This window comes from Panthera pardus, unplaced genomic scaffold (genome assembly GCF_024362965.1).
Source record: "Panthera pardus isolate Hobbes unplaced genomic scaffold, ASM2436296v1 HiC_scaffold_3, whole genome shotgun sequence".
Classification (NCBI taxonomy): Eukaryota; Metazoa; Chordata; class Mammalia; order Carnivora; family Felidae; genus Panthera; species Panthera pardus.
Genome location: NW_026526876.1, coordinates 6,957,949 through 6,981,050, shown reverse-complemented (window position 1 = coordinate 6,981,050; position 23,102 = coordinate 6,957,949). Strand labels below are relative to the sequence as shown.

Here is a 23,102-nt window from a genome sequence, read left to right as displayed (position 1 = left end):
TAATCTCATCTTTCCCTGGGGAGCCATTCTGGAGCCACTAATGACTAGAAATTTGAAGCGATTTATTTTATTTATTTTATTTTTTTATTTTGAGAGAGAGAGAGAGAGAGGCAGAGAAGGAGAGAAAGAATCCTAAGCAGGCTCTGTCAGCATGTGGGGCTTGAACTCACAAACCATAAGATCATGACCTGAACCAAAATCAAGAGTCCGATGTTTGACCGACTGAGCCACCCAGGTGCCCCTGGAAATTTGGAACAATTTTTATTTTTTTTATTTTTAATTTTTTTTAATGTTTATTTATTTTTGACAGAGAGAGAGAGAGAGACAGAGCATGAGTGGGGGAGGGGGAAAGAGAGAGGGAGACCCAGAATCTGAAGCAGGCTCCAGGCTCTGAGCTGTCAGCACAGAGCCCGACGTGGGGCTTGAACTCATGGAACGTGAGATCATGACCTGAACCAAAGTTGGATGCTCAACCAACTAAGCCACCCAGGCGCCCCTGGAACAATTTTTAAATTCGGAAGCTTTGGAACAATTTTAAAGTCTGGAATTTTTTTCTTTTTTCTTTCTTTCTTTTTTTTTTTTTCATTTTTGCTTATTTGAGGAGAGAGAGTGTGTGTGTATGAGCAGGGGAAAGGGGCAGAGAGAGAGGGAGGGAGAATGCCAAGCAGGTTCCACGCTCAACACAGAGCCCAATGGGGGGACTCGATCCCATGATCCTGGAATCATGACCCGAGCCAAAAACCAAGAGTCAGTCGCTCAACCGACTGAGCCACCCATGCACCCCAGCTGGAAATTTTTTCTAATGATGATCTAAAATTTATTTCCCTGTCCACTCATATTAAGTCTACATGAAACACCTTCAAATATTTCAAATAGTATGTCTTGTCCTTCCTGGGTCTTCTTTCCTCCAGACCAAATAGCCTCTGTTCTTTTAGCCACTTCTGACATGGCTTGTTTTCAAACCCAGAGAAATTTGCCATCATCTTGATTACTTTTCCATCAGTTCCCCCCTCTGAGATCGTGGTGTCTGATTTTTCGTCTCACAACCCAACTGGGGTCTGGCCCAAAGCAAGATCATCATTCCCTCTTCTTACATACTATAATTTTGTTACCATTTCCCAAAATTGTCCTCCTAAACTGTTGAACTACAATATACCTTAGAAAGAAGGTATCCATGATAAAAATAAGTTGAGAAAGTACTTTGTATTCTATCCCTCTCTTGGAAATACATCGTGCTTTCAGCACATTAAAGCCCCCAAAATCTTGAATAACCCTGATTCATTTGTCTATTCTGACATGTATGAGACCCTCAAACCTTTTCCATTCATGAAACTTACTAATAATTTGCAGAACGAATATTCCACAGAATATGCCTTGGAAAGCACTGATCCACGAACGCAGCCTCCGATCATGTTACACTTCTTTGTGTCACAGTTACCCCACAGCTAACACTGAGCATTCTGGAAGTTGACCCAAACTCCCTAGTTTCCACTCAAACCACTTGTCCTCTCTCGAACTTAGGAATAACCAGAACTTGTATTGAAATGTACCGTGTTTCCCTGCTCGCCTTGTTGGGTCTAGCACCGTATTTTGTCCTGACACCAACCTGGGTCTACCTCTGAAGATACTTAGAGTGCATCCCAACCTACATGGCAGTCTTCTGGATCTTGGACAGCATTTTTAAGGAATTTATCTCAGCCTGCTCTTTACTAACATGAACACCCTGAAATGCCTCCCCTTACCATTTTTCTGTGCCCCGCTCTCACATCTTAGATGCCCTTCTGACCATTGTAGCATTTGCCAATTTATGTGTTCATGGTTGGCTCTGCAAACACACCTTGGCTATTTTCTCCAGCCGGTCTGAGCTGGCACTTTAGACGGACAACTCTCAGCCTTTGAAATCGAGGTTCCTCTGTGGGTCTGTATCCTAAGGACGCATTCTTTTTTTTTTTTTTTTTAATTTTTTTTTTTAACATTTATTTATTTTTGAGACAGAGAGAGACAGAGCATGAACGGGGGAGGGGCAGAGAGAGAGGGAGACACAGAATCGGAAGCAGGCTCCAGGCTCTGAGCCGTCAGCCCAGAGCCCAACGCGGGGCTCGAACTCACGGACCGCGAGATCGTGACCTGAGCCGAAGTCGGAAGCTCAACCGACTGAGCCACCCAGGCGCCCCAAGGACGCATTCTTTTGATCATAGACCCAGATATAATTAATACCATTATCCTTCTCCAACAACCTCTGAAATGCCAGCCAGAATCACCTCCAGCCGCATGAAATCTTGGTATCAAAGGTTGCCGGATTTCCACCAAGGAAGTGACACGGTCCTGTTTCCACCATTAAAATCTTAACGTTCTCTGAGAAGTGGCCCTTGTGTGATGTGGCGTCACTATGAAGAAGTCTTTGATGCACCGGGTGCTTGGTTTTCCTCTCCCTCCTGCACCGCCTGGCTCTGATCAGAAAATCTGAGACACATTGTTTTGTTCATCAAAGAGTCTTTGTAGAGTGGGCTTTTCAGAACTGCACTTCAGTCCTTCCTCTGCTAGATCATTCATGTAAATTGACTTCTATCAGGACCAATTCCCAGTATATTAGCCCATGTTCAAACTGGGTAAATGTATTCCCACATCACTTCCCCCACGTGCTTCCTGCAGCTAGCGAGAATGGCTCGCCTGCATTTCATTAAATCTTACCCGAGTGTCTGGGCATTTACTGCTCATGTGTGGCAAAGGCAGAATGGTTTAAAGGCTTTCCAGGGCCTTGAAATCGCCTTCAAAATACAATAGCTCTTTGATATTTAACTCTTGCCATTTCATTCTTCTTATAAACCAGTCCTGGTTTCTCTGTCCATGTGACTGTCAAACTCACTTCCCCTCCGTTAAGTTTGATGCATCTTGCCCATGGGCTTACAAAGCCAACCCTAAGGGACTCATCCCCTGGGTAATGTCCTTGCTGATAAACAGCATGTGTGTTACCTCTTTGGCAGGTGGTTCTCCCAGTCAGAACGTTGGGAGAAAAACACAATGGCAGTGGGGATAGTTGCTTATAATGGTATAGCACTAGGAAACCTGTGTTTTCTCAACTTCCTTCTGCCACCTTTCTTCCTTTCGAAGTCTCTAGCATTCAGGTTTCGGTAAGTAAGTATAAAATGGAATACTACTCAGCAATGAGAAAGAATGAAATCATGCCATTTGCCACAACGTGGATGGAACTGGAAGGTATTATGCTGAGTGAAATAAGTCAGAGAAGGACAGATATCATATGTTTTCACTCATATGTGGAACTTGAGAAACTTAACAGAAGACCATGGGGGAAGGGAAGGGGAAAAAAAACAGTTACAAACAGAGAGGGAGGGAGGCAAACCATAAGAGACTCTTAAATACAGGTAACAAACTGAGGGTGGATGGGGGTGTGCAAAAAAATAAGGAAAAGATTAGCTGCCTCTTTGATGCTTGGAGGGCACCTTGGTGGTAAGGAGACATAGATACCATATCTTTTTAATTAATTGAATTGTACTAGGTATTCATTAAACATGGTTAGGTCTGCCCTGTGGGCAAGAATTAACACACAATAGGCTCATATCTTTAGGAAAATTGTGTACCATGTACACACAGGGGGCTCTCCTGTGAATGAACCAATCACCTAAGGATGGCTCATGGCACATTTTTCAGAAACCAAGTTCTCTGGGCTGAGCCTGTGAAGCTGGGGCTGGTAGCCTACAATGGGGTGTCTCACAGGAAACAGGAAAGGATATTTTAGGACACTGCTGTGGATTGGGAAGCAGGACTTGTTGAAATGGGTGCGGGGGAGATGAGGCCACTGGTGCATGGACCCCTTCACCCGGCACTGGTCGAAGAGCCGCTGCTTAGCGTAATCTGTCCCTGTGTCCCCATCCATTCCTCTGCCCAGACATGGGCTCTACCTGTGTATGTGGGAAGGGTCCCTACCACCTTCCGGTTTCCACTCTCAGCCCACAAGGAATAACAAACATCACTCATGACTTCATGGAACTAGTAAATGAATGTTAAACATCCAGTTCATAGAAGCTTCGCAAGAAAAAGAAAGTGTTGGAAGCAGGACTGATACTTAATTTGCAGGGTGTGTGTTCAGAGAGAAAAAGCACATGAGGGGTCTTCAATCTGTATGGAACCAGAATTGAGTCTGTAAGGAGGGTCCTTACGCCTGTGTCCCATCACCAGGGTATCGATGAGGCGGCGGAGCAGACCCGAAGCCTAAACATATATTGCCATTTTGCAAATGGTATTGGTGAACCCAAGTACATGCCTGTACAATCGTGGGAACTTTTGACCCAGACTCTGGTGGAAGCCCTGGAGAACCACAATGAAGTCAACACAGTGATGGACCTGGTTCTCTTTGAGGACGCCATGCGCCATGTGTAAGTGTGCTTCCGTTCTTGCCTTTCCTCAGTTGCCTCGTCTTCCCAATGTCAGAGGTCTCATGTGGGCATTTGAGGACACCTCCCTAAAACCAGGAAAAAGCAGCTATGCGTCTGCCCTGAAGGTCAAGATGGCGGCCGGTAGAGCAACGGCTGCAGTGTCTGCCACTGGCCCTAGGGGGCAGCAGGATGCTGAACTCAGGCAGCACTGGATGTATTTCCTTGTGTGTCATTTACAAGCCCTGGGCATGACCACAGTGACACCAAGGGAAAATTTAAGGTCATAAAAGACGCACCAGAACAGCTCAGGACCCATATCCCCACCCCATACCGGTGGAAGGGCCAACTTTAGAATAATGAGATTGAAGATTTTTGTTTAAGTGCTCACAGATCTCAACAATTGAATGCCCTTCTTAAATGTTATTGCCATCGAATGAATCACTGAGAGTAGTCACCAAGCCTCCCAGACGATTTATACTCACACCAGTGCTGTCCCTGTATTGCTGTACATTCCTGTAGGTTCTATCACACCTACCATCCTTCCCTGCCTTCCAGAATCTTTCCACCCTGCCCCCTGGTACCCGTGCACTTCAGCAGCAAAACCCACCTCATCTTTACCTTCTCTGAACCTCCCCTCATTGATGATTCCGAGTGAAACCTCACTGACCCCTGAGTGGAGGAAAGCTCTTTTGGCTTCCCTGTTCTGTGTCCCCCCAGGACCTAGCGAGAACTAAGTACCCTCCTTCTCCCCCACCTCATTTCAATGGCACATTTAAACCATGTCTCTCTTTATCCTTTACAAACCCCGCTTCTTCTAAAGCACTGGCAACCGGACATTTGTATTCATCACCTCGCCTGTCATCTGCCAACATCCAGTTCCCCCCCAACACTTACCGGCTGCCTGGGTGCTTGGACCATCTTCTCAACTACATCTTTCTCCATGGCTGGCATGGGTCTTGTTAATTCCTGTGGTTGTTTCTTCCATCCCCCACCTCAGCCACTCGCTCTCATGTTCCTACCCTCGCACTTCCATCATCGGTGATGATCCCATCTCCACCACTGCCATTTCGAACATCCCTCTCTCTGACTTGTACCTCTTACCCTTCCACTCACCTGCTCTACTTCCCATTCCAGGTATCCTTTCTTTACCCAGTTTTATTGAGATATAACTGACATATAACATGGTATAAGTTCAAGGCGTACAACGTCATGACTTGATATACGTGTATAACACAAAATGGTCATGGCAATAAGATTGGGGCACCTGGGTGGCTCAGGTGGCGAAGCGTCCAACTCTTGTTTGGCTCTGGTCACGATCTCACATTTACGGCATCAATCCATGCATCGGACTGTGCACTGAGCATGGGGCCTACTTCGGATGCCCCCTCTCCCTCTCTCTTTGCCCCTCCCCCTTCTCAAAATAAGTAAATAAACTTAAAAAAAAAGATTAGTTAACAGTCATCACTTCTCCTAGGTACCATTTTTTTTCCCTTGTGATAAGAGCTTTTAAGATCTGTTCTCTTAGCAACTTTCAAATACACCATACAGCGCTGTTAACAGTAGTCGTCGTATTATATGTTACATCCCCAGAACTTATTTATCTTCTATCTGGGATTCTGTACCTTTTAACCACCTTTACCTGATTCCTCACCCCCATCCCTCCAGTCTCTGGCAACCACAAATCTGATTTCTGTGTGTGTACGTGTGTATGTGTTAGATTCCACACATAAGTAAGATCATATGGTATGTGTCTTTCTCTGACTTACTTCAGGTGGTATAATACCTTCAAGGTCCTTCTGTGTTGTCCCAGATACAAATATTCCAGTTACTCTTAAACTTCATCAAGACTTCATTTCATGGAGCCAACCACTTTCACAGACTCCTTTGTCCCTCTGCCTATCATGCCTTTTCTGTCCTCAGCCATCATAGACTCCCATCATCCTGGTACAGGCTCCCCTAACTTTCCTGGCATAGCATCCATGTGACAAAACCCCATTCTAGTCAAACCCCACTGTCGTCTTATTCCACACCTGCCCCCTAAGCATCTGAAGATCGTGGAAGAAAAACCACAAAAGTTTTGGCTTGGTTTGCTTCATATTTTCAGCCACACCTACCAAATGGGCCCCTAACGTTGTGGAAACTCCACCTCCCCTACCCTGGGCAGTTTGCTCTCTTGCCCTGCCTGTGGTAATTGCATCATGTAGTTTTCTGTTGTCAAGCTTCCAGCATCCTTCTCCTCTCTCTGTTCCCAGTTAATGAGCACATGTCTTACTTCACTGCGATAGTGAAAGCAACCAGGAGAGAATCCTCTCATCTCCCCATCATCAAATCTAACAGCCTATCTTCATCCCTCCTGCATCCCACCCACAGATTGTGCCTTCTCTACTGTCTCAGCAAATGAACCATCCCTGTTCCTACCTGAGGCCAATCCCTCCATGTGCATTCTGGATCCTGACTCTTACCACCTTCTAAGTGACTTTCTTTCTTCTGAAATTCAATTATTCTTTCTCCCTCCTTCCTTCCCCCCCTCCCCCTCCCCCACCACCTCCTCCTTTCTCCCTCTCTCGCTCTTTCTCTTCCCTCCCCTCTTTGCTCTTGTCTCCCCTTACCCCATCTTCATTGATTCAGTAATTGCTTCATCATATGCATCTACATACAAACATGCCAGATCATCCTTATCAAAAACAATAAACTATCCCTTCACTTTTACATCTCTTTCCATCTCCTACCCCCATTATTTTTTTGCTCCTGTTCATAACAGCATTCATCAAAGTGGTTGTCTGTGCTTGTCATACTTCCTCACTTCTCATTCTCTCCTTGACCCATTTCTTATCAATTGAACAAATAAGTTCTTATCAAAGTCACCATGGAGCCACCTCTTGCGAAAGTCAGTTGTCACTGCTGGGTCCTCACCTTGTGTAACTTGGCTTCCCTACTGCATTTGTCATGAGTAATCACTTTAGTTGTTTGCATCCATCCATCCCTCCATCTATCCAACCATCCATCCCTCCATCTATCCAACCATCCATCCATCCAACGTGTATCTATTGAGTAGGCATAGTATGAGTGCAAGGATCTTTGTTTTATTCACTGCTAGATCTCTAATACCCAGGAGAGTGTCTAGAACATAGCAGATCAACAAAAATTCTTAGCATTTCATATGGCATAGGTGATGTAGAGAAAACAGAGAAGAGGGGACAGAGAGTGCTGGGGGCAGGGGGTTGATTGCGGTCTGAAATAGGATGGTCTGGAGGACCTCTCTGGGGAGGCAGCATTGATGTGACATGTAGGAGCCACCCTGAACACAGAACTCATGTGGGCCTAGTGCATGGATCTTCGCATAAGTCATTTCATCTAGTCTCCACAAAAACCCTGAAGAAAGTAAGGTCTGTCATCCCTCCATTACAAATGAGGAAGCTGCAACCCAGAGAGATAAGAGAAGTTGCCTTGTGCCACACTCCCCAGAAACAGGTAAGCCAAAGCTTACACTAGGGCCCTGTGGCTCCGGCGTGTGTGATCTGGGCTTTCACACTGTGGTACTTGTTCATCTACTTTTCTGTCTCTCCCGGGCCAATGTGAGCTCCTTGTGTGCGGAGTCAGTCTTGCTCACGGCTGAATCCCCAGTACCTTGGACAGCGCCTGGTGCCTAGTAGGCGGCCAGTAACCAGGGTTTTAGGATATCTGTTCAGTAACCCTGGGCACCTTCAGTGGACACGTCCCCTCCTCAGTAACAGCTCTCAGAGCCTGTGTCATCGTCTTGGAATTGAGACAGATCTTTGTCCTTTCAGGGTAAATTTCATTTGAGAGAAGAGCAAGTGAATTCCGTCAATGCAGTTTCCAACATGGGTAATCAAACTGACTAATTCTGTTTATAGGAAAAAATAAGGCTATGAAAACTGGCTTTTCTCCTGAGACCCCTTAACAGGCTCCAAAGATGGTTTCCAAAGAGAATCTGGAGCTGCATTAGCAATGGCAAAATAACTGGAACAATGAACTGCCTTGAGGGAGGCAGTTCTCAAGATTAAAGTTTATTTGGATGTATAATTTCACATACATTTGTTTAAAAATATCAGTGTCTCACAACTTCATCTTTGCACGGCCTTCCCCTCCCCTCCTCGGGCTCCTCACTCCCCTCTGCTGCCCCTACCAGCCAGATAGAGCAGAGGCATCCCCTCATGCCAGAAAATGGAATCAACAGCGAGAAACACAGACAACCTAAGAGTGACAAGATTTGTGGCCTCACATCACACCGCATGGTGCCCGGGACAGAGGGGTTTGGATTCCCTCCGGGAAGGTCCTGACTTCTGATACCTAGGGTGCAAACAGGGCGAGGCAGAGCAGGACGGAGGCTATGGCACTCCCTGGGAACCCACAGGGCTGACGGGTGGAGCCAAGGTAAGGGCGTAGGTTCCTAGGTGCAATGAGGCTTATGCTCATTTTGATTCTATCATCCGGCTCTTGGTTCTCACTACGTGAGTTCTCACCATTTTCTCTGGTCTGGTTTTCCCTACACCTTCCCCAAGCTCTGCTGCTAACTCTTCCTGCTACTTCTGTGCTGAGCCCAATCATGGAGCACCACATAGCAGGGATGGGCACAGGCTCTGGAGACAGAGTCAGACCCACATTCAAATCCCGGTTCTGCCACTAATTGGCTTCGGTATTTTTCAAGGGACACTGAACTTCCCCGAGCCTCAATTTCTCCTCTGGGAAACGAGGATAGTAGGAATGACTGTGTCGTGCGCCTACGTTGTGGCCATGAGTATACAGTGCTTTGCGCTCAACACAGAGTCCATAGGTTTAGTCTTTTTCTTTGTGCTGTTATGTCCTTAACGGTACCATTTTGCTCTCCTGCTGACTTTCTCTACCACCTCAGCAGATTCTTGTTGTGCCTTTCCTTAAAGCCTCACACCGGGTCTTTCCCCCAGCTTGTGGCATAATCTTAACATTTTTCTTTGTTTATTGGCTCGCACATAGATTCTTTGTTCTGCCTCTTCTTTCTCTTAACATCACTTAACAAAAAAGGAACTTTAGATGTACTTCTCTTGTGCCCCTTCCTTTGTGCATCCTGTCCATTCTCTAGGGCGTGAGTGTGCGTGTGGGTATGCGCGTGCATGTGCCTGAGTGTGTGCGTGTGTCGGCTTCGGTGAGCCCGCTTCCTCCAGCTGTGCTGTGGTACATCTTTGGCTTTTGTCTTTAATCTCACAGAAATTCAGTAATGGGCTTAACTTAGACTCCGCTGGTTTGCTTGCCCAGGAGTCCTTCGGAATATTGATCTTCTTTTTTAAATTTTGTAATTTGAATGCAGAGTCCTTTGCCCTCGTCAGAGGTTGTTAATGAATCCCCAGCTGGAGTCTAATGCTGACAGTTGCAGACGCAACCATTCTTCCCCGGAAACTTCAGCACTAATGATGCATTTCCCATTTAGATATTGAATAGCAGGGACCATGCGAAGCTGAGGTCAGGCCTTCCAGCCTAGAGGGGGTGTTGGGCGGCCCGGAGAACCCAGGTGAACTTCTTCTCCAAATAGAGGGCCTGGATATGCTTCTCCTTTCATCATTGCAGCCAGGCGCCCTCTAATATAGTCACAAAGCAGGTGAGTCCTTGCACCTCACATCCCCCCAGATGTGATGCTGACTGGAAGGTATTTGTTGTGCTGTTTGAGTTTAACTAAAATTTATTAAATGCCTTCAATGTGCTAGCCTTATAGAGGATACAAGACGAGTTATACATGCACATTCTTCCAGGGCCTCGAAACTAGGATTTAGTAAGGGAGCCAGAGAAGTGAAAAGCCATCTGACACAAGGGAGAGTATAAGTATCACAATTAAAGAATTCTAAAGGGGAAAAGCAAAATCATAAAAGAACTAAGGATAGGTCAGTAAATAATTCCTAAATTCTTAGGGGAATCAATTTTAACTATAAAACTCAGTGACTTATAATTTTAAGACCAGAAAGCTAGGATTTTCCACACATCATAAAATACATTAAGACCAAAAGGTAAAAGTGACAAATTGGAGGGATATTTCAGAACATGCATACCTAAGGGAGTCTTACAAATCTAGAACACTTCAATTAAGAAGTGGGAACTTGGGGTACTTGGCTGGCTCAGTCGGAGGAGTGTGCAACACTTGATCTCAGGGTTGTGAGTTTGAGCCCCGTGTTGAGGGTAGAGATTAAACAAAAAGAAAAAAAAGGGGGGGGGCAATGGACATGAAAAGGAAATTTGTAAAAGAAAAAATATATAATGATAAGAAAGATGTTCAGTTCCCTAAATAATGAAGAAATAAACATTAATATTTTCAACCACGCAACTGGCAAAGATTTAAAAATATGTGTATAAGACCCCGTGTCCACAAGAATGGGGGCCAGACTCTCCTATCGGCTGATAGGTGGGCATTGTTGACTGACCTGCAGCCCTGCTAGGGTTTCCTTCTCAGTAGCAAACGCATCCCACAGGAGACAGGAGGCAATGAACACCCAGAGACATTTAGGTTATCGACGCTGATTATGACCCAGTCATCAGTATGTGCCAGAAATTTTGCAACAGTAAGAAAATCAAGCCACAGAAGGTTTAACCTCATATATGCTCATGGTTTGTTGACACGTCAAGCCCCAGAACTCTCCCCGTGCCCCAGCCTTTTTTCCAAATGGAGCTTAGCTACCCTTGGGCCTCTCCACCCCTGATTACCATTACTTAATGTGAATACGGTATTTGTCACTGTAATATCATGAACACAAGGTAGAGACACAGGCTTATAGCCTGTGCTGTTCAATCTCAGATGTCCACTCTGCTGTGTTTGGTCAGACTCCACCTGAGGTCTTGTTCTGTGTACCCCTTCAGTTCCGAGGTCCCCAACACCTGTTGTCTCATCCTCCTTATTTTACCCGTTTCTCCACCGTGCCTTGGTCACTGTGTTACGTTTTCCCCAAATTTTTAACATATTCTAATTCAACTCACATGATCTAACAGATGCTCACCTTTTGAAATAAGAGATCCACATTTAGATCCATCGGTTGTACCCAAGTCGACCGCAAACTGTTGCCCCCATTCTGGGGCGGGCAGTTTTTCACTACGTATCAAAGGTCGTGAAAATCGCCTTACTGTTTGACTTGGCAGTGTTACCTTTTTTTAAGCTTATTTATTTATTTTTGAAAAACAGAGAGAATGAGCAGAAGAGGGGCAGAGAGAGAGAGGGAGAGAGAGAATTCCAAGCAGGCTCCACACTGTCAGCACAGTGCCTGATAATGGGGCTCGAGCCCACAAAGGGTGAGATCATGACCTGAGCTAAAACCAAGAGTCGGACACTTAACTGACTGAGCCACCCAGGTGCCCCTTGGCAGCTTTACTTTTAGGAGCCCGTCCTGTGGGCGTGACAAGAGGTAGAAACTAAAAATAACTTAAATAGCATTATTTATGGCTGGAAAAAGTTGGAAACAATCTAAATATCCAGTAGTAGTCTATTGCAGACAAGGAATTTATTCTATGCATTGGAATATTGTTCTACCATTAAAAGCATGGCTTAGCGGGGTGCCTGGGTGGCTCAGTCTGTTAAATGTCCAACTCTTGGTTTCGGCTCAGGTCATGATCTGGCTGCACAAAGCCTGCTTGGGATTCTCTCTCTTTCCCTCTCTCTCTGCCCCTCCCCGACTTGTGCTGTCTCTGTTTCCCTCGAAATAAATAAATAAACTTAAAAAAAAAAAAAAAAAAGCACAGTTTAATGATTACTCAGCAGCATAGGGAAATAATCACAGAACATCACTAAATGGAAAAGTGGTCTCAAAACACTGTTTAGTGTATGACGTGAGCCCAGTTTTGAAAACAGGATAGATACATATATTGAACTTCCACCAGTAATGGGTGTATATACGCATAAATATATGCTTACAAACATACAGACCCTAGAAAAATGTCCAGAAGGGCATACAGTTAATGTCAATAGCGTTTATTGCTATCTAGTAAGTTGTAGCTTTTTTCTGTGTTTTATGCATTTTTCACAATGAATAGTTATTGTTTTTAAGGTGAGGAAAGCAAGGGGGGCAACTGGATGGCTCCGTCGGTTATGCGTCCTACTCTTGGTCTCAGCTCAGGGCATGCCCTCCCCGTTCGTGAGTTCGAGCCCCGCGTCGGGCTCTGGGCGGATGGTGCGGACCCTGCTTGAGCTTCTCTCTCTCCTTCTCTCTCTGCCCCTCCCTTGCTTGTGTCCACGCTGTCACTCGCTCTCGCTCTCTCAAAAAATAAATAAATACATACAAAGACAAGGAAAGGAAGGGAATGGGAACTATTGTTACAAAGGGTGTCGGTCCCTTACATAAGGTAAGTACACAGTGCTGAGGGGAACAGAGAATGTGGAAGAGGGTCTGTGGATGGCCTGAAGGAAGGAGAGCATTTGAGGAAGGCTTGTGGGGCAGGCAGAGGAGGGTCCTCTGCAGAACGTAGTCTGAGCCCAGGGCCTGGGAATGTTTCGCCATTGCTGGGTGGGAATATGGTTACTGAGAGAGGTGAGTGTCGCTGCAAGGGGAAGAATCCAGAAGCCAAGGAAGTGGGTGTCTTGCGCCCCAAGAATCTCCAAGCACTCATTGCAAGAGCATCCATGCCTAGGGCTCCCCGTCATTCTGCCGACTTCAATTTTGCTCCTCCTTTTTAACAAATTTCTTTATTTTGTAATGTCTATTTATTTTTGAGAGAGAGAGTACAAGCGGGGTGGGGACAGAGAGAGAGAGACACTGAATCCAAAGCAGACTCCAGGCTCCAAGCTGTCAGCACAGAGCCCGACGCGGGGCTCGAACCCACAACCCGTGAGATCATGACCTGAGCAGAAGTCGGACGCTGAACCGACTGAGCCGCCCGGGCACCCCGTTGCTCCTTCTTTCTTAAGAGGAGCAAACAATTCTGTTCCCGCTTGTCCTCTAGCCTCCCCTGAATGTTTTTTCTTCTTTTCTCTTTTCCCTGCCCCCTCCTCCTGCCTGAAAGCACAAGCAGGTGAGGCAAAGTGCCATTGGAGGTGTGGCAGTCAGGCCGGGCTGGGGAGGGGATGGAGCGTGAGTTGGGGTCCCCTCCCATCCTGCCTGGCTGCCGTGAGCTCTTCCTCCACTGCCACCTGGTCACAGAGGGTTTGGCTTAAAGCAAAGCCGTTGACAACCTCCATCCATCCAGGCAAGAAGGTGAGACCTGATGCGGGGACCGTGTAACTCAAGCTTCGTGCCGCTCCGCTCACAGTGTGCCTCCTAGGAAGGTTCCAGCACGGTGCGTGCTCCTCACGGGAGGGGTCTGATCAGAGCCGTGGACCTCTGCTCCTTCTCCGCAGCTGCCACATCAGCCGCATCCTGGAGTCCCCGCGGGGAAACGCTCTGCTGGTCGGCGTGGGTGGGAGCGGCAAGCAGTGTCTGACCAGGCTCGCGGCTTTCATCAGCTCCATGGACGTATTCCAGATCACGCCGTGGAGAGGCTACCAGATCGCGGACTTCAAGGTGAGTGACAGCCCCCCTGCAGCCACCCACAGCTTCCTGTCACCCTTCCTAGCTCTTCACGCGCCTCGCTTAGACCCTCCCCGTAAGGTTCTGGGCCATTCGCTTCTTGGGTTCAGGGCTAGGGACGTGAGGGGCTCTTTTCTCATTGGGCTCAGGTCTGTAGACCTCAGCTGCTTCAGCTCGGTCCCTGGAACCTCAGTTCTCACCGGAGCAGGGGCACATCTATGTGACATTTAGCGCACGGCTCGCTAGCCCCTGTGGCAGCCTTCGAAGGAATTCCGACAGTCTGCCCAAGTTCTGTAAGACATCCATATTTTAAAGGAAAGTTCCTATAACCACCAGCTACCAGGAGCTTCAGTGACATTTCCTCGTCCCGACATTAAGCACTTAGCAGCCACAATGCAAGCTCTGGAAAGTGGGGAAAGGCATTTATCCAGCCTTCAGAGGTCACTTTGCCCAGCCCCCTCCCTTTTGTGCATGGTTACAGTAGAGGCGGGATTGGGAGTCCTGATGTAATTTCCCCCAGGATGCTGCCCTTACTGTCCCTGGGAGAATTCCCGCCAGCGTGGGGCCAGACCTACCCACCTGCCTTCATATCTCTCCGCCAGTGGCACCCACTGCTGACTCCAGAGCCTCAGTTCAGCCTCTCCATGACTGGCTGGATCTGAGGTCATAGACCATGGTCACGTGAGACCAGTCTTCAGCGGTTCCCCCCCAAAAAGTAAATAAGTTAGTGCATATGAGAAACACATGTTCACGGAATGATCTAAGACAGCGGTTCTCTACCTTGACTACATCCTGGAATCCCCTTCAAATCATGCTGGTACCTGCACCCCACCCTCCAGAAATTTCCGCTTAACTAGTCCAGGGAATGGCCTGAGCGTCAAGACTTCTGAAAGCCTCCCCCAGATGGCTCCAGTGAGAGTTGAGAAGCCTTGTCTTAGCTAATTCCGTCAATGCACAAGGTTGAGAGCAGTTGATATTCAAGGAAGTTCACTAACTTTAAAGGGGGATTATATATAGGACACAAAGGTGCTCTGCTATAAAGAAATGCACGAGGCTCTTAGAAAAGGAGTTTTGAGTGGGGCAAGGGAGAAGAGCAAGATCAGAGACTGGCACCGAGCTTTGCGAGAGGGATACAGAGAAGGAACCGAGATTGACTAAGCTGGAAAAATTCAGGGCTTGGCATCCTAGCCCAAAACTTCATCTACCTGTAGTTTTGACTGGATGTAATTTCCTACAAGATGATTGTGTGTGTGTGTGTGTGTGTGTGTGTGGTCCCCAGTATATTTTATTCCAACCTAAGGCTTTTGCTGGAGCAAGTCATGAGGACACAAGACACTGCTGGCATAAGATGTATTCATCACCCAGGTCGGTATCCCCAAGAACATGACTTCTCTGTCAAGGCCAAGAGCAGTCGCTTGCCTCCTGGGGAAGGTCATTCACTTGCATGATGATATGAGTAACACAAGTGAACAGGAACCATCTCTGTCCCTTTGGAAAGCTGTTAGCTCTTTGCACAAAGCAGGAGCCCCAGAGGCCAGTATAGGAGCCACAATGGTTATAGAGTTGAAGATCATCGCTATTTAATTTTACTTGTCCATCTCTGTTGGGATTGAGGCAGGGAATGAGGCGCACTTTCCTTACTTTTCAGGACAAGATGGCACTCCTTCCTACTTTCCATTGCTGCTTCACTTTATTTCCCATTAAAGTAGATAAGGAAATGGTCTCATTCCTAACGAGTGGCTTGGAGACCTCTTTCAGTAAGGCCGTCTTCCCAGAGATCTCTAATATTGATTGTTTCCACAGATGGACCTGGCCAGTTTGTGCCTGAAAGCTGGGGTGAAGGGTCTCAGCACGGTGTTTCTCATGACCGATGCCCAAGTGGCTGACGAGAAGTTCCTTGTGCTTATCAATGATCTCTTGGCATCTGGTAAGAAACCCTCTTCTCTTGAGTGTCTCTGCTAAATTCCCCCTGGTGTCAGAGTCACCCCGAGGTGGCCCAAGGTCCGGAGAGCTAGGTCATAGAAATAAGGAAGAAGCTAGTAGAGGACTGGTTCATTAAGGTCCTTAGAGCTAGTGCTGTGCCTGGTATCCTGGCTCCTTCCATTGCAAAACAGGCAATAATCTTGGGGCTTTTACGGGAACTAGATCTGATTATTGGAAAAAGAACATGTTAAGGGTCTGCCGATCTCCTGAGCCCAGCGGGAAGGTGCTATTCTCTTCCCGTATTCAAGAGAGAAACTAGATAGAATGTGTGCAATATTTCAAGTAGGTTAGGCATTGGCCAGAAGAGACACAGAATTTGCATATGCAAAACTTACGCAATAGGGAAAGATTCATTTGCCAGTTTCATTGAGGATTCAGAACCTTAGGCAAAGTAGAAGCAACAATAGATGTAGGATATCTCTAAAATGGGGGCACCTGGGTGGCTCAGTCAGTTAAGTGTCAGACTCTTGGCTTAAGCCCTGGTCATGATCTCACAGTTTTGTGAGTTCGAGCCCCCATCAGGCTCTGTGCCAGCAGCACAGAGCCTGCTTGGGATTCTCTCCTTCTCTCTCTCTCTGCCCCGTCCCCACTCACACTGTCTCTGTCTCTCTCAAAATAAATAAATTAACTTAAAAAAACAGAATTTCCTTTAAAAAAAAAAAGGGGGGGGGATATCTCTAAGCTGGTTTCCTTGGTTTCCCAAAAACTTGACAGAGGCTGTCCACTGTCCTGTGACACCATCAGTGCAAGATAGAACTTCAGTGGAAAGTTCGATTCTGATACTTTACTGTCCTTATTTACTCAGGAATTCAGGAATTATGTGAACCATTCTGGGTTAAAAAAAAATTATACACACACACACATGCATGTATATAAACGTAACACAAGATATATATAAATGTATACACCCAAGAATGTAAGACAATATATTACTTAAATTATGCATTTACAGAAATTGGAGGTATATATTTTTGCATTTATATTAATTAAACATAGAATATGCTTTCCTGGCTCTTAAGCCAAATTCAGCATCTGCAAAACTACCTCTTCATCTGGGTTAAGAAAACAAAGTCAATGCACAGATGTTCCAGAACAAAATTACTGCCTCTGGCTTTTCAGCATTTCAGAAAGCCCATGTATCCACAGTCCAACCCCTGGCTCTCTGACTAAATACTCTTTAGTTTATGAAATCCAAGAACCACGATCACAGCATATTTCTCCATAGTCTATCCCATGTCATATGTAATTTATTTCAAGGTGTCTTCTGCTATGCAGTCCCTAGGAACTTCACTGCTTCAGGATCATTGTCCGCTTCAAATTTTGTATGCTTCTATCCCACGCCATTTTGCCGTCACCCCTGAAGAACCACTGGTCCCTGGTCCCCATCATGCTCTAGCAGACTCTGTGAGCAACCTTTGGATTGTTTCTGATGAGGAACGGAGTCCCAGGTTCCTTCCTGTGCCAGCTCTAAGCCTCACACAGATTTCTACCATAAAGTTACCTTCATATGCAGGAGTTTGCCTTACTTACTCCTTTTCTCCTCCCATCCGCTCTCCCCATTCTTAGAGCCACCATCTTCTACAACAGTATTCCACCTACAACATTGCCTCACCTTTTATTATTTTACTAAATAACGAGAGTGTGTCCAGTGGCTCTCCCACCCTGCACCCTGAAGTCTAATTTCAAAGAAGGTGAAATTGTGCTTCCAAAAACTTACAGCTCTGGAGATACCAGGCACGTTGCCAGCCTCACCCTGTATCGCAGTTGGCCCCATCCAGCCAGGTCACCTTCTCCTAAAATAATGTCTGAGACACAGAAATTGATATGCTTTTACCAGTTGAAATTTTGTTTCTCAATTAAGTATTTTTAATTTTTCATTTGGAAGGCAACTGTTTCTTTTCCAAGTTGAAATGAATTTCTGAAGCCCTGCCCAGTGAAAGCATAATGCAATCAGCTTGCTCCAAAGCCATGAAGTTTCAAGCTCACATTTCTCTTTTAAGGCTTCTGTATAAAAATAAGACTTACATACACATGTTAAAAAGAGATGCAATTAAAAGTAATGCTTTTCTAATATTCCTCCCTTTCTTCTTAACCACTTTGACAGGGAGAACAAGAGGCTATCTCAGTTCTAATTTTCCCTGTCAACTAAATAATTGCTAGAAATTAATTGACTGCAGTCCACAGAGGGCTTCGGGAATTCCTCAGAACCTCCCCATCCCCTTCATGTTTGAATTTTTTGGGGTTGTGCAATCACTCCACTCTTGGATAACACAGTGAAAACTATAACACTATGTCAGGCTACCTTGCCATGAACTCCTCTCTCCATAGTTATCCACAAGTCCTGTTAGTTTAGAGATATAAAGGTACAGTGGAATGTATTACACTGATTCAACCCTCCCCCAAAACACCTTTCTCAATGACCTACTAATATCACGCCATAAGCTATCTGGCTTCTTCCCACATATTTTTTTTTTTTTTTTTGAGAGAGAGAGAGAGAGCGAGCGCGCGCGCACACATGAGCTGGAGAGAGAGGCAGAGATAGAGGGAGAGAGAGGATCTTGAGCGGGCTCCATGCTCAGCATGGAGCCCAATGCGGGGCTCAATCTACGACTGTGAGATCTTGACCTGAGCTAAAATCAAGAGTCAGACACTAACCAGCTGAGCCACCCAGGCGCCCCTCTTCCCACACTACTTTAGCTCATTGTTTGATCCCTTAATTTTCTGATGCCATTTCCAGAATCAAACCATAATAGTAATTCAGTTCTTGCATCCCACTCCTGACACCAACCAACCATTTCAGAACCTATCATTATCCCAGCTGTGTCTCAGTTGGGTTACAGATTGACAGGAAGAAATCCTGCACACAAAGTTTAAAAATTAAATATAGTTCCTAGTTTAGTTAGCAAAAGGTACATAATTGTATAAAAAAAACCCATGGTGGCTGTATATATCAGGAGTAAAGGAGGAGTACCTTTGAGTCATTTCCCTTGGCTGCCAGGGTCCTTCCTGGGCATCACGCAGCTGCTGGCATCATGAAACTACACATGAAACATTGATCCTTGCTGAATCTGGAAAGCCCAAGTTTTGCTATGTCCTTACTGCCCTGTTATAATATTCCTAAAGAGTAGACACTGGTCATCAAACCCAGGTATTTAAGAAATTCTTACAAAATGTGTACTATCTTGGTTCTTGGACAAAACTCAGAACCAGCAAGGCCTCATCCTAACCTAGAGGGGGGAAATAGAATCATTTCCTGGCTTTCTGGTATAACACATCTTCCTCTAACTTCCCTGTATTCTAGAAAGTGCATTTTATTGCAGTCCCAGCTAAGAGGATATAGTCTACTCTGGGTGTGGTGTCTCTGCCTTTCTTAACTCTGCCAGGTTTCATACTTTATTTTACATTGGGATCTCGTGTTGGGATTTTCCTCCTGCTTTTCAAAAGGCCTAATTGTTCACTCCACATTTAAGATTTCTCTTCCCCAGTCCAGACTAGTTCACTTTCCATGTACTCATATTCAGAACCACTTATTAAGCTCACATGTTCCAGTCAGTAGGCACTGTGCCTAAACGTGAGCATCATACACTCGCTGTGGCCTATTGAAATAGTTTATGAAATTGGGTCCCCCTTGTTATAAAGTCCTGTGCCTCTCCATCTCTGAACCAGACTGTCCTTTCAAATTAGGGCCACAGCTCCTGTTCATATATAGAACATGAAAAGATCACCTCGCCTTCCAGGATCTCAATGATTAGATCCAGGATTGGTATATTAATGGTCTCCACCCATCACATAAGAATCTGGAGTCTAGGGGCGCCTGGGTGGCTCAGTTGGTGAAGCATCTGACTTTAGTTCACGTCATGATCTCACGGTTCATGAATTCAAGCCCCACATTGGGCTCCATGCTGACAGGGCAGAACCTGCCTGGGATTCTCTCTCTCCCTCTCTCTCTGCTCCACACCCCCCCAATATGCACTGTGTCGCTCGCTCTCTCTCAAAATAAGTAAACTTAAAAAAAAAAAGAATCTGGAGTCTGGAAATATTTGTAACAGACTTGGCATTAGATTATGCTTCTCCCAGAACTAGGTTTCCTGGTGGGCCATCTCTGCTTTACATATGCAGAGATCTGGCCCAATTTCCCTGGAAGGAGAAGAGACAAAGTGGGAGGCAAAGGAGGCTCCCTTGAGCATGCATCAGATATTCTGAGCGTACTTTGTGGTCTCTGTGGCTTTATCTACAAGTTGTGTCCTCAAACCAGCACCTGGTTGGCTCTCCAGCTGCCAAGCAGAAATGCCAAAGGGTGATGCAAAAACATGCTTGAGTTGTCAGTCTTTCCTTTCCTTCACGTGGTGCTAAATTTCTATGCAAGTTGTTAAGATGATGTCCGCGCATTTGCCTACATTGCTGACTTCTCCCTCATCTCCTCTATCTAAAAGATAATCAGCCACCACCAATTTTATCCCCGAACCATTTCTGAATCTAAATCTTCTCTATCATAGCTACCACCAGTCTTTTCATCGGTTGATTCAACACATACAGACACTTCTTAACTCATTCCCTTATCCTAGGCAATACCCCCCCTCATCCATCCTCCTCACTGCTTCCAAAGGGTCTTTATAAAATAGAATTTCTTCACTGGTTTTTCTAACTGAATGCAGGAGAAGACCCAAGCCCCTTTTTCTACAGATTAAAAAAGAAAAAAAAAAAAGAAGACCCTGCCTTTGACCTACTCTGTGATCTACTTCCTAACTCCCTGAGATAATACACTGCACTGTTGTTCCCTGATATCATTACTCATCGTATTCCTCTTGAACTCCATGCCCTCCTCCTCCTTTGTCTGGAGTCCCTTCTACCCACGTTACGAGACTTGAGTGTTCTCTCTCTCTAGGAAATTGTCACTGATCCACTATCATCCTTGGCAGTGAGAAATACCCTCCACGTCTCTGTAGCTTTCCATGGCTGCATACCCCACCACTGTGCTGAAACAGCATTGCAGATTCGTGAAAGGCAGAGCCTAGGTTGTCTCTTGTCAGTTAATGTTTTTGTTGTTAGGAAATAATGTAAGGATATGAAAGGAAAAGGCTTAAGGACCTACCGTCCAGTTTAGGAAATAAAACAATACGAATATAATTCTAACCCTCTGTAGAGACTCTTACTTCCATCATTTATACTGTCAGCTATTAACCCATCTCTGGTCCCATAGTTATTATTCAGCAGGTGTTTGTTGAACTAAGGTGCGTGATGTCACGAGAATGATGTGCTGTCTTACGTATTAGATCTCACTGTTGCACACATGCTTTGAGATGGTTTTCAGGCATGCAGAGAGAGGTGCAGAAGGCTCCTGAGACAGCCACCACAGTCCCCTGCTTTTCCTCCCTTGAGACCAGAGAAAAGTTTGGGGGAAAATGGTGGGCCTGGATGAGGCCAGGTCTCCTAAGCCAGTGCGACACTAACGTGTTCACGGAGGACCCAGTCCATAGCTTCATCCATTTTATCATCAAGCCCCAACTAACAGAACCATCTCAGACCATCAGGATCTCCTCCCCCAAAAGCAGTTTTCGCCTCTGAAGGTCCCACACGAGCACAGAGAAGAATGATGATTAGTCTGGGCTTCAAAGTATTAGGAGGCGTTAATGATGGCACAGAGCACTTGAAAGCAGAAATAGTGTTTCCCGAGTGTAGGTCTCAGGAGGGAACTTTTCAAATATTTAAATAGCCTCTGCCTCTGTTCGCATCACAAAAATCCCCTCTGGCAGCTCAGTCCCTTGCTTGAAAGCATGACTACCTACATCACATAGTAACTGACGGGTATGATGCCAGGAGAAATTGGAGGAATAAACCTCAAGATGCAAACTTTGCTCCCAACTCAGAGGCTCAATTCCATCTGGTGACCTTCTTCTTAAGGAGCTCTTGGGACCTTGTGACAGATACTAGCATCTTTAGAGCATGGAGAAAGTCTCCAAATGGCCTGGTACTTTCAACAGCACAGCCCTAAGTGTATCACATAAGCCAAGGTCAGCCAACTTTTTTTTCTGTAAAGGATCAGAAAGTAAATATTTTCAGTTTTGCAGACCATACAGTCTGTCACAGCTACTCAGCTCTGTCGTTGTACTGGGAAAAATAGCCATAGACCATACCTAAATGAATGATTGCAGCCATGGCCAATAAACCTTTATTTATGGACAATAAAATTTGAATGTCCTATAATTTTCATGAGTCATTAAGTATTATTATTTTATTTTTTTTCAACCATTACAAATTGTAAGAACCACTCGTAGCTGGCAGGCCAAGCAAACAGGCAGCATGCCGGATTTAGCCTGTAGACCATAGTTTGGTTCCTCCCTATCGAGAATGTTCTACATAAAACACCAAAAGTCAGCCCTCCGTATTTCAAATAATAGAAGGGCGAAGAATGCAGGCTGTGTTGTTACACATGCTCTAAGACCAAAGGGAATGGAGTCCTCGCTGGGGGGCTCTAACATGACAATGGGGAAGGGAATGCAGATTATCAGAGACACAAAGGAGAAAGGAATACAGACCACCGTAGGCAGTCAGCTCCTGAAGCTGGGGGAGTATGGCTCATGTCAATTCCATTTGACTATTGCTTTTTTTAAAACTTGGGGCATCTGGGTGGCTCAGTCGGCTAAGCAGCCAACTTCAGCTCAGGTCATGATCTCATGGTTCGTGAGTTCGAGCCCCATGTCGGGCTCTGACAGCTCAGAGCCTGGAGCCTGTTTTGGACTCTGTGTCTCCCTCTCTCTCTCCCCCTCCCCTGCTCATGCTCTGTCTCTATCTCTCAAAAATGAATAAACATTTAAAACAATTAAAAAGAAAAAACAACACTTCCCTGAGCTCTTTAATTCCCAACACATGCTGAATATCATTGCATTTCCTTAGCAGTTTCCGTGGACCTCTGCTTTTATCAAATGAGAAAGGGGTTATTCCCTTCCTAAGACCTTGGTTTGGACAAGTTATAGCTCAGGGTGTTTTATATGCGTCCTACGGAATACCTTGATGGACGGAAGTTAAATTTGTCCAATTAAGGGAAGGAAGTAAACGATCAATTTCATGATAATCCATTTTTTTTTCCATTTTGACCTTTTAAAACGATTAAGTCTAATTAGTATAAAATTCTTACTGAACTCCCGGCTGGGTTAATGTGGTCAGACTATGAAAGCCAGAAATGTGTTGTCAGTTGGCAATGCGTTCCTTCAGCTGTGGTAGTGCACGGATGTGTAGCAACTTCACTGACAGG

General features: G+C 45.6%; 1 protein-coding gene across 1 annotated transcript in view; it reads left to right on the top strand.

Moving 5' to 3' along the window:
- The window catches only part of DNAH9 (dynein axonemal heavy chain 9), a 333,637-nt gene that overhangs the window by 186,165 nt on the left and 124,370 nt on the right, over positions 1–23,102 (top strand). The window contains 3 exon segments of the mRNA XM_053893249.1: positions 4,198–4,394; positions 13,699–13,861; positions 15,671–15,794. Coding sequence (XP_053749224.1) covers positions 4,198–4,394; positions 13,699–13,861; positions 15,671–15,794 — 484 coding nt within the window.